Consider the following 11,998-nt stretch of genomic DNA (forward strand, 5'->3'; position numbering starts at 1 on the left):
TTGCTCTTTGCTTTAATGAAACCTATGATAGCTTAAATAAATTTTTGGCGGCATCGGATATGGGGAGCTACTTATCACTACTGTCTTGGCTCTTAATAACTAGTGAATTTTATAAGTGAACTAAAAAGGTAGAAGAACAAGGAAATTCGATTATAACAGAATGATCACTTACAGTAGTAGGAAAGAAGTATGTACAGCAGTAATATTCAAATTTGGCAATGTATATATTCTCAGGTCTTTTACATTTGCCATTTGAAATGATCAAATTTTTGTTGAGCTATAAAGCCATGAGAAGCTGAAATATACAATCCATCTTATGCTACCAAACGAGTTTCGTCGCAGTCAGGAACCACAATATCCATTCGCATCATAGGTTTGTAGCTCTCAGGTATCTCAGCCCCTGCCTGAACACACAACTCCACAACTGCAGGAGCCTTACCATAGAAACTCTTGAGGGAAGATGTAAGGGGTGGTCCATTTGGATCCCTGACGTGCCACACGTAGTTCGGGGGAATCACCTCATCGATGGTAGCATCCTGCCACCCATGCTTACCATCTCTCCATTGGTGCTTGAAAGCCCCGCAGAGTTTTACATCATGCCCCCATGGGCCAACGTGGACCTCCGAACAATAACCACAGGCCTTCACTGTATACTTCCTCATTAGCTGCCTCACACCACGCCTTACAGTGCTGTATGCTTTGAGAGTCCTCTCTGCAAGCCTCCTCCTGTCTGATGGTTGAGGTGACTGACCTTTTAAGACTTCAAAGGTGTCAAGCTCAGCGAGAAGGGCCATGCAATCTTCTGATCGATATGGCTTAGGCTCCTCTACAAATCCACCTCTGTCAATCACCTTCTTCCCTAGCATGCGGATGGGGGCCGTCCTTCGTCTTGAAGGGTATTCTGGCAAATCAACACCTGCTTGAATGCATAGCTCTACAACTGCTGGGATTCTGTCATAGTTGAACCGAGTCTCATGCTTGACGCGTCGACCAAATGGATCGAAAACGTGGTATGATTCAATGGGGATGAGGACATCATTGATAGAACCTCTAACCCAGGAGTGGTAGCTTCTGCGTTGCTCGCTTCCAGTTCCATGACAGTCCTGAATCTCATGGCCAACAGGACCAACATGGATTTCAGGGCATTTGCTGTAAATTATAAACCAGTCAGCAAATAACAGTAGAATCCAAGTTCAATGCAACAAATTGATGTGCAGAGAAAATATGTCTCTAAGTAAGACCACCTTAGCCTTTTCTTTTTTTTCACTTACAGTTATTTACCTATGTAATAAAATGTAGTATACCATGTTTAAATATTTTATATACATTTGTAATTATCAGTTCAACAGTTATGAAGTTTGTAGTTTTGCAAGTTGTCACATTTGATATTAGTTATTTGACACGTGTTACCATAAAAAACCAATGAAACAAGTAATCAAAATTTATCAGTTCAACTTCCATATAAATGCATAAGGTGGTGATCAAACAAAAGTTCCATGTAACTAGAAACAAATTGTAACTTGAAGAAAAAGGGAAGTTGAAGATTCAGCTTACATATATGTAATGAAGGAAGATATTTATTAATCAACTCTAAAGTCAAAACTGTTTCACTTACGTATGCTTTAAAGCATTGAGTTTCAATATGAGGGGAAATAAAGTTGCTGATTGCTTGACTAGTCCTTGAGAGAGAAAAAAAAATTATCTCGAAGTTATCCTACATGAAGTAACTCAACTTTAACTTGCCTCATTACATGACACACAACTTTTGACATGTTAAGCTAAAGAAGGGAATGCTGAACAAAACAAGTAGGATACAACTTATTTTAAGATTATTTCCAGTTACCTGCAACCATGAACTGTAACAACATTAAGGAGCTGTGAGAGGCCTCTAATCAGCACTTTCCAGTAGTCCATCACCTCATAAGCAACAGGAACGAGATCAGGTACCAGCAAACCATTCTTTGGGGGTTCAAGGGGTTTCTCTATTCCCATTTCTGCAAGCTTTTTGTCTCGCTTTGCAGCTCGCTGCATCTTCTTCAGTGGAATAGCATAAGGCTTCTTTTTGTTTTTGGGCAGTATAGGTGGGAGGTCAACATTTTGGGTGTGCCTTTCATACTTTTTGATCACAGAAGAATGAGAAGTATCCTAACAAACACAAAAAGAAATTCTTAGTGTTTGCTCCTCCAACATATTGAAGAGGTTGATATCCTGACTGCAATGAATGAGAAAGAGAAAGCATAGTAGATAAATAATAAATGCCAATACAAGCTAGCCAAGATAGCTAAGGGGCCTTTTGGTTTTCTGTTTTTAGAGATACATGTTTCTCTAGATATTATATCTAGATAAATAAATAGATTATTTGATTGATTGTATTTCATAACATTGTATTTGATAACACATATTTGGTTGGTTGTATTTCATAATGATGTATTTGATAAATAAGTGTTCGGTTAGTTGTATTTCATAATATTGCATAATATTGTATTGTGATAAGTATCATAGATAAGAAATTAAAAAAAAAGAAATTGAAAACTGTATAGTTGGTAGAAATGAAGTGTAGATTGTGAATTGTTCACAACAATGACAAAAAATGCCCTTGGTTTCTATGTACCATTTATTTATTACTTACAAAGTTATAGAGAAAATAAAGTAGATGCAAGTACACTAAAAGAGTGGATCTACAAATCTAAAGACACGTTACCAGTACCAAAGACAACGAAAATATGTCAAAATAATTCGGAAATCAGCAAAGCAAAGTAAGTCACAGAACCATAGACAATCAGAATGTCTATTAGCATTTAGGCTATTACAACTGACGAAAGGATAAGTGTAATTCACTTCTTAAGGATCATTTCTCTTAATTCAATAAACAAAACGAGAGAACCATAATTTGGAAACCATATATTCACATAGATGTTTATACAGGGCATGCAGATTGCTGTCCAAATCAACATACTAAATTCACGACTTATGATGCTGCACTTGGAATTAATTTGTCAACCAAAACTAGAAGCGACTTAGCAACAGGGAAGACACTATAAGAATATGTTTTATTTGCTTCAGTATTGCAACTGCAACCCCAAGACCATGAAGCTGGTTTTGAAGGTCGTCCTCCCTTTGCTTGGAAATTGTAACATCATCAGAGCTGCTTGTAGCTAAGATAGATTACTTGTGTTGAAGAACTAGTAAGAGGCTAAGAGCCTTGCTTTACTAAGATGATTGAGTTGAACAATCATAGACTCCTAGTATCAAGCAGTAACACTGCAAGTCGACATGTGCAATGTATGTGCGGTTTTCCGTTGGTAATCACAAGTTCATCTTCTTATAAGCCCAAGGATGCAGTCTTAACTTATAAGGTAGGTCTTTAAACAGGACATTGTACTATAGTAAATGGAAAAGAAAAAGAAAATAATACATCTGATTACATATAATTAATATGTGAAATATAGAAAAGTATAAGAAAGACATGTGCTTAACATCTTCTATCCTGAAAACAAGAAGAAAAATCCCAAGATGATTGGTTAAGATAAGCAAATTAAGAACAATAAAGAAATGACATCTTGAAGGAGGAGGATTGCAGGGACTTGTACATGCAACTATAGTTAAGATTAACCATATTTCCTGATAATTCTCAAATCAAATAGGAACTAGCAAACCACTGAGGACCGTCAATGGCCACTCTGCATAAGATAGATTCATACTTGTCAAAATTAATCTGAAGAAGTTGTGCATAAATTGACACAACTTCAATATTCTACGACAAAAGTTGAATATGGTGATTAGAAATATTGCATTATGCAGTGAGCTCTCTAGAATAACACAAAGATTATCACTTATAAGTTCAAAACAAAGAAATTGACAAGGAGAAAAAGGCAAACAGAGGAGATACAGTTATCACCCTGAAATATAAAAAAGATTTAAGGAGGTAAACCACCATGACATTTTCTTATTTCAATCTTGTTTCGTAACATTAAAATAATAGATTATAAGCTGAAAACTTGATCAAAACACAATCTGGTTTCAAAACCAAGAATTATCAACCTTACGGAAAGTGCATGTCAAAATTAAAGCTTGTTGGTGAACTAACAAATCCTGATTTTGAACCCAGATGCAGTAACTCCCCATTTCGTTAGATGGGTCCAGGTCAAATTCCAAGCACAGATATTGAATCAATAAGTATATATAAATATAGTTGTGACAAATTCGCGAACACTCAAGTGGCTTTTCCCTTCTTTCTGGGAACTTTCCCAGGTGACTTCTTCCGGTGCTTCACAATAAATCATTAAGAAATTCACACCAGAAAACTATGAACATAAACAAATACAACAAATTGAAAAGAAAAGGAAACTTGAAGAACGAAAAGGAGAACTGGATGCTGACCGAAGAGAGAAGTGCATCCTTGCTGGTTTCCTCTGATTGCCCGTCGCGCTTCAAGGAGAAGGGCACGCTTGCCGTCAAATTTCTCTTGGAAAAACCAAGGAAAGAGCGGCTTACGTGCTCCGGATCGAAGCCGCGCGGATTTCTTAAGTGAGGACGGGAACGGGGAGCAGAGGAGGAGAAGTGCGCGATTACTCCATTGCAAGCAGCTGCCATTGCTCTCGATTCAAGTGATGGGAGTGGCTTCCACCTTTGAGAAGGGGGACACACAGCCACATAAAGTTAGGGTAGGCGAAGAAGAGAAGGCTAAGCACTCGCCGATGCGGCGACGACGAAGATAGAACGGCGACGGTGGAGGAGACAAGAGAAGAATAGAAGAAGAGATTTAATCGAGATGAAAGGAGAGGAGAGATTCATTTGGGTTGGGATCTACGATGAGTCGGGGTTGGGATCGAAATGGTGCGCTAAGCCAAACAGTGATTTTTGGGTTAGAATATCATAATTCATGGATAGTGTTATATTTATTTATTTATTTTTTAAAAAAAATTATAAATCATACGCTCTAGTCTTTGAATATTTTGTTATTCGAACTCTTATATTTTTCTATAATTTTTATTTTAATATTTTAGTATTATTTTAACTAACTAATATTAACTAAATTACTAAAATATTCTATCATTATCTCCTGTCCTTTTTACCCATCAATCATATTCTTTTAATCACCTTCTCTCGTCGTCATTCTCATCGTCACATTTCCTTAACTTTTCACTCTTCTTCTTTCTCCTCCTTTTCTGCCTATCTTTGTTTGACCAAGAGTTCGCCAGAGTAAATCGAGCAAACCGAGGGTCCTGACCGAGTCCTAATTTATGAATCAAAACCTCGGGCTCGAGCATAATGAGGTGGTGAAAATAACGGAGACGGAAGGATAGGAAATGATGAAGAAGACACAGGTTATTTTAGGTATTTACTAAATTATTTAGTATATTATAACATAATATTTCTTTGCCGATACCATCCAAATTAACTCAAAATATTAAATAAAAATTATTATAAAAAATAAGGAGTCGAGTTATAAAATTTTCAGATATATGAATCATAAAATAGTTAAAACACAAAGTCTAATTTATAAAATTCTTTTATTTTTTTATTTATAATTTAAAAGAGAGAGTTATATTGTTTGTGTTTGACTATAATACTAGAATAGAGGGAGTTCTCTCTTATTCCAAGTCTAAATTAAAATAGAGAAATAACAATTAAGAAGTGAGGTATTCGGGAATGTTAACTATAGTATTAGTTAACTATGGCGTTAATAATTTATCCTTTAACCAAACAATCCCTCATTAAAATACTCGTATCCTCATCCAACCTCAACATTCATTCTTTACCGAGGAGATTAAGAGAGCATATTGAAGATATCAATCTGAAGAAATATTAAAAATCATAAGAAAAGCATCTTACCAGTAGCTAAAAAGGCATCCAAATCTACCTGTCTATCTTGACAAGACATCAGAAAAATAATAATCATGATCCTAATGATCATGGGTCATATTTGGCATAGAAGAAGAATCACAGTGACGGCCATTAGAGAGTCCCTACTCGAGTGATGCATTGCATGATTGCATCTAACAAGACATTGAGAGGATCAATCAATTCCTATTATATCTCTGTGTTTTCTGTTTTACCTTCAAATGGGGATTTTAATCAATCATATTCTTTGCTTCATTCAACCATTTTTCTGAGAAAAAAAGCTCTTTATGCAGGTTCTGAGATGATGTCTCATTGACCTTGAAAGCTCTCCAACCTACAGGAGAGGAGGCTTATCATCATCATCATATATATATATATATATGTTTTCCTTCTCATTCATTTTATGGAACTGATATATATATACAGACATGAATCATTCACTATGTCTCAATGTTTTGAATTATGCATCTGCCATTAGATGATTTGCATAAAATACCCATAAGTTTTTATCCTTTTTTCTCATCCCAAGTTGAGAGAGTTGTACAATACATTTATTAACCGAGGTAAAATCTAAGAACAAAAGGCACATTTTGTAAATAATGAAAATGCATTATGTCAGTGTGATTTATGGGTATCTTTTTAATTTGAATTTTGATCGGTATTATTTTTAATATATTAAAATATACGGGTTTTAGACATAGGTAGAAGTCCTAATATATTGAATGAAAAATTAACCCTCTTTACTATCTACCAAAGAAAACTAAGGCAAAGGTATTTTAATCTAAAAACAGTGTGATTAAGTAATTCTATAATAAAAAAAATACAAATGAGGATAATTTGCAATGTGAAAACCTATTTAGTATTTCATGAAAGAAAAAAATAACCTATTAAATAAATAATATATCAAAATAAACCTTAAAACACCATAAAAATTATTTAAAAAAAAGAAACTTATTAATAAGATTATGATTTACGTCTTATATTTGCAAATCGAGCCAATTATAATGAATACATATAGAAAATATCCTAAGCTAACACTGCAAAAATATTTCGTAATTAGATATATTTATTTCTAAATAACTAACATGCTCTTTAAGTTAGATTTAGTTTAGTTAGATTTAATTGAGTTGAATTTAGTTAGTATAGTATAAATCTTTAGCTAATTTTATAATAGATCTAATAATAGGAGGATATTTTATGTACATATTCCTTAAATTATAAGATTTAATTTATTAATATAGCACGGTATATATAATTTCTTTTTTTTTAAAAGAAAAAAAGGAAATTCCAACAGTCTCAACTTTTTCTCTGCTGTAGTTCCACAGGAAGAGCCAAATCCCAACCTCACATTATAGAAAGCTAAGGGCCAAACAGCCACTACCTTTCCCTTCTCTCTCTCCCCTCATGGGTCAAGAAGACTCAAACTCAAGAGAGGAGGTGGAGAATGGAGGGAGGAATTAAAGAAAGATATTATTAACAGAAACCCACTTGGTTGTGCTCCCAGCTCATGTGAGTTGTGTTTCGTTTGGGCCTACTTCCTTTTCTTTTTCCTTTTTTTTCCTTCTAATCCTTCCTTTCCAATCGATCGCCGCCTTTTGGGTTCTGGGTCTCCACCTTTTCCTCAAAAGGAGGATGTTCTCGGGCTTGATCCATCGCCAAGAAGCTTCCATTCCTCCCGGGGAGGACTCTCATGGGCCGAGCCTCGTACTCACGGCGGACCCAAAGCCACGCCTCCGGTGGACCGCCGACCTCCATGATCGCTTCGTCGACGCTGTCGCGCAGCTCGGGGGCCCGGAAAGTTCGTCCCTTTTGGCACTCCTCGCCATTAATCCTCGGTTTTGTGAATTTAGTAGTTCTTGCTTTGTGATTTGTTGGTGGTTTTGTGGTGCTAATTCTTGTCTTTTTGTAAATTTGGTAACTTGGATTTGTTTTGGGATTGTTTATTCATTTGGGTCTTTGAATTGAAGTTGATTTTTAAGTATTATGCTCTAGTTCTGTCGTAATATGAGGATCTTTGTGGATATATCTATAGTTCGATTATAATTAACGAAGTGTATCTCTGATGACATTACTGATCTTCCCTGGTTGTTGATTTCGTATTTAACTCTTTTATTTGGTAGTATTTGTCTATTGAAGGTGTGTAGTAATCATATTCATTCTCGCATTTAGCAATATTTTGAGTAATACCCACTATTAAATATTTATCCATAAATAGGAAGAATTTTTGGCATGACCAGCTGCTGATTGGTTCCTCCTGAAAACAAGTTGCCATTGGATGAAAGGTCTCAGATCCAATTGTTTATTTAGTAGAGATCTCAAGATTTGCAGGCTAGAAACTATTTCATGCTATTGTTTTTAATGGCATCCTCGTCTTGAATACATATAACAATCAGCTGATTTTACCAGTCAAAATTAATCTTCTTTCCTTCCAAGTGAACACAAATTATCGCTATATCCCATATGCAAATACAGTGGCTACTTGCTTAACCCAGGATATGCTTTTCTTCTAATGCACCATTTGATATCCTTTTCTATGGGAATCATCAGACTTTATTTTTTGCTTGTTATGGTGGCATTACAAATATCCAATTGATCATGCATTAACTCCAATACACTTGCAAAGCTCGTCATTCATGTCACCCATCACATAGAAATTGGTCTCTCCAATGTGCAGAAGTAGCAATTATTTCTTTCTTCTGGTGGATTTATAATTGAGGATGACAGTCAATGTGCTACTTACCTTATTGTTAAGTAGGACTCAAGTAACTATTTTATGGGAAAAAAAAACTTGTTAAATAGGACCAAAATATTTGCTTATGAGAAAAGTTTAGGGGAATAAGAATTAAGTCTTACTGTCATTATCTTTTTTATCTGATATAATTTCTCTATAAATAATAGCCCATTCAAGCTAACCTCGTGCATGAATCTATTACTTTTTAGAGTTTGATTATATGCTAATCAAGAAAGATTTCTTTTCTTTTTATTGTATGTGTTTCATCATTTTCTGTGTATCTCAAAATAGTTGTTTAACTTTATACATGAGCAAACAGCTAGAAACAAATATTATTGTTTGATAAAATCACATGGATCTGTTCCTACTTATATGTTGAATTTGTCATTGACAGTTCTTTGTCTTAATCTCCAAGCTGTAAAGGCAACTTCTTTTCCATGAGGAACTCATAAATTTCATTCTACTGTCTTATACTAGAGTGATATGCTCAAACTTTTGTCTCCTACAAGTTTGCATTGTCATTTACTTGTCTGTTTTCCAATTATTCAGGCAGCATTTTTCATTTCATATGTCTATGTTGGAATATCCACTTGCATGATTGACTTTATAAGCAACTCGTTGCTTTGTGGCTTGTGGATTATTAATCTACTTTGTCTTGCAGAAGCAACACCAAAAACTATCATGCGAACAATGGGCGTAAAGGGACTCACTCTTTTTCACTTGAAGAGTCATCTTCAGGTATATATGATTCCTTTGCAATCTATAAATGTGTTAGACCTCTTAATTTGTTCTCACATGGCAAGCTTTTATCATATTGTGTGCTTAATCTATCATTTGTGGTATTTTTCTCAGAAATACAGATTAGGCAAGCAATCGGGCAAAGAGATGATAGAGCAATCTAAAGATGGTAAATTTAACAAAACTTACCCTCTCCTTGTTAATGGAAATCCCTTTACTTGCTTTCTTATATTCCTAAATTTAGTAATTTACCTGAAAGATATTAAAGTATGTTTATTTCAAGGCAGGAGCTGGATGATCCAGTTCCATTTGAGCAGTACATAACTATATACTATATAGTCATAATCTCACCAGTGCATGATGGGTGATATAAGGCTGGCTGCTTAATCACTTTCAATGCACTGGCAGGGCCACATGATTGGGCTCCTGTGTTTCAAGGACTGGATCACATAGCAACCATCTATTAAGCAAACCGTAATTCTTGATTCAGTAGATACATCGGTCAACAGTGTTCATGTTCTGTATTCTATGTTTATAACTGAAGATAAGGTTCGATGTAGTGTGTCGAGATATAGTACATTCGTGCCACTCAATAATCTCTTTGCTTGGTTGACCAGTCAGAATCAGCTGAATTAAATCATATAACCATCTACTGAGATTGTGAGCTTGACCAATTGTTTTCCTTCTATTAAAACGTACTATAGAAGTACTATGTTTTTCTCACTCTGTATGATAAAATGTACTGGAGTTCTTTCTTAAACATTCTATTAATCCTTTCCTGTTGATTTATGTGTTGGAATTTCAGCTCCTTACATGTTAGAAGGACAAAGTGGCACAAATTTGTCTCCAAGAGTCCCTTCTACTGATGCAAATGAGTAAGACAATATTTTTAGCTAGTTCACATCTTTCATAATAAAAATTTCAACATGGAAAAGTAATTTTAGGGGCCATATTCTCCTATATACAAATATATGGTAAAAGAAATATTAACTCGTCATGGGATGCTGTTGTAGAGGTCAAGAAGTCAAAGAGGCACTGAGAGCCCAAATGGAAGTGCAACGAAGACTGCATGAACAAGTGGAGGTAACTTACCTTTTTCAATTATCATTTGTTCTTTGCTGTTTCATTCTCAATCTTCTTTTAGTTCCGCATGACATTATGATGTAGTATCATCCAAGTTTCCTACAAATTTAAAGTTTCCTACTAATTTAATGTTGTCCTAAGACAAAATCATTCCGTGTGATAATTTAATATTCTTTCATTGTTATATAAAGTGATAGGGGTTATCTTATTTTTGCTCACCTTTGAACTGAAGAACTGAAGATAAAACCCTAAATCAGAAGTTGCCATCTTTCTCTCTTATATAGACTAGTTTAATGTCTAGAGGACCTTTTGGAGTGCTTATTCATGGGTTGAAAGAACCTAACTTGCAGTGAAGAAGGTATATCATTCTATCTGCAAATAGATTTATATGTTTTATGATAAGGACCATTGATTCCTGGTTTTTATTTTATTCAGAATTTAGCACCAATTTATAGTTAGTTCACTTAGATGGTCACGCATGAAAATCTCAAATTTGTGGACGTTTCTTATCTTTGATTTGTGCTCCAGCTGAAACCATGTGTTTCGGAAAAGATACTTGGATGATAAATAATGGTTATTCATGTTGAACATTTGAAACTCTAGGTAGCTTTTCCCTATTATCTATTGAGTTGGCTTCCAATAACAAAGGTTAACTTGTGGACTCAGTGATTTATGATGACAGTAAGAGTTGCACAGAGTGGGTTTCAGATGAACCTCATAGAAGCCATCCGTAAACAAGTTGAAGTAATTTTGCACTAGTCCTAGCACTAGAGACGGCCAACAAACTTTTGGTAAAGAACTGATATTTGGGCTTTTTGCCAAAGTTACAATTTGAATTAAATATTACAACTGGAGGTGCTTAGTTTCTGACTTCTATCAACTCATTTTCCACTCTCGTTCCTCCAAAAAATCATTACTCAGACTCGACTAAAACTTTCTTCTCCTTTTTTCATCAGGTTCAGAAGCATGTTCAGATTAGGATGGAAGCATTCCACAAGTACATTGATTCTTTGTTGGAGAAGGCATATAAAATTGCTTCGGAGCAAATTGCATCAAGTGGTCTCGACATGCCTGATCACAGCTTTTCTGACATGGCATCTGGGGTAATGTGCTCCCCCTCGGATCCCCTGAGCCCATCTATCTTCCACCAGCTATCTGTGGGATCAATCAGCTTGCATAGTCCAGGAGGCAAATCTTCTTTAGCTGTTCATAACCAATTCTTCAAACCACCCGAACTAAAGCGCAAGTCATGCTGAACAATCTTGGTAAAAACTAGAATTGGACACAAACTCAAAGAAGAAGCAAGCTTGCTAATGATCAAAATCAGGAAAAGAACCATCTCTTAGGGCCTCGCGCATTCTCCTGTAATATATTTTGGTGAACATGGTGTTTTTATTCTTAGGCCTCTTTCAGTTACCTTGACCTTTGAATGTAATCTCACACTCTACTGATTAAGCTCTGAATATATGGATATGAAGGATATCTAATAGATTGAGTCTGATCAATTTGCATTCTTATTGTATGAGTTTTTATCACGAGATCAGAGTTTCTTTACTTGCTAAGTATCATCTGACATAATCTTACACTGAAGACAGGGAATGA

At 35.3% G+C, this 11,998-nt stretch overlaps 2 protein-coding genes across 2 annotated transcripts; one reads left to right on the plus strand and one right to left on the minus strand.

Annotated features, from left to right (window-relative positions):
* Positions 1–147: 147 nt before the first annotated feature.
* Positions 148–4,843, minus strand: LOC140772648 (APO protein 1, chloroplastic-like). The gene is made up of 3 exons (XM_073114815.1): positions 4,381–4,843; positions 1,844–2,145; positions 148–1,149 (listed from the first exon to the last, which is right to left on the minus strand). The coding sequence occupies exons 1-3, from the start codon at positions 4,591–4,593 to the stop codon at positions 315–317; spliced, it is 1,350 nt and encodes a 449-aa protein (XP_072970916.1). The 5' UTR covers positions 4,594–4,843; the 3' UTR covers positions 148–314.
* Positions 4,844–7,196: 2,353 nt separating this feature from the next.
* On the plus strand, positions 7,197–11,901 carry LOC140771754 (protein PHR1-LIKE 2-like). Its single transcript, XM_073113410.1, has 7 exons — positions 7,197–7,353; positions 7,473–7,642; positions 9,237–9,313; positions 9,428–9,482; positions 10,119–10,188; positions 10,327–10,396; positions 11,353–11,901. Coding segments are annotated over exons 1-7 (744 nt in total). The 5' UTR covers positions 7,197–7,351; the 3' UTR covers positions 11,653–11,901.
* Positions 11,902–11,998: the final 97 nt, after the last annotated feature.

This window comes from Typha angustifolia, chromosome 12 (genome assembly GCF_048772165.1).
Source record: "Typha angustifolia cultivar Huaian chromosome 12, ASM4877216v1, whole genome shotgun sequence".
Classification (NCBI taxonomy): Eukaryota; Viridiplantae; Streptophyta; class Magnoliopsida; order Poales; family Typhaceae; genus Typha; species Typha angustifolia.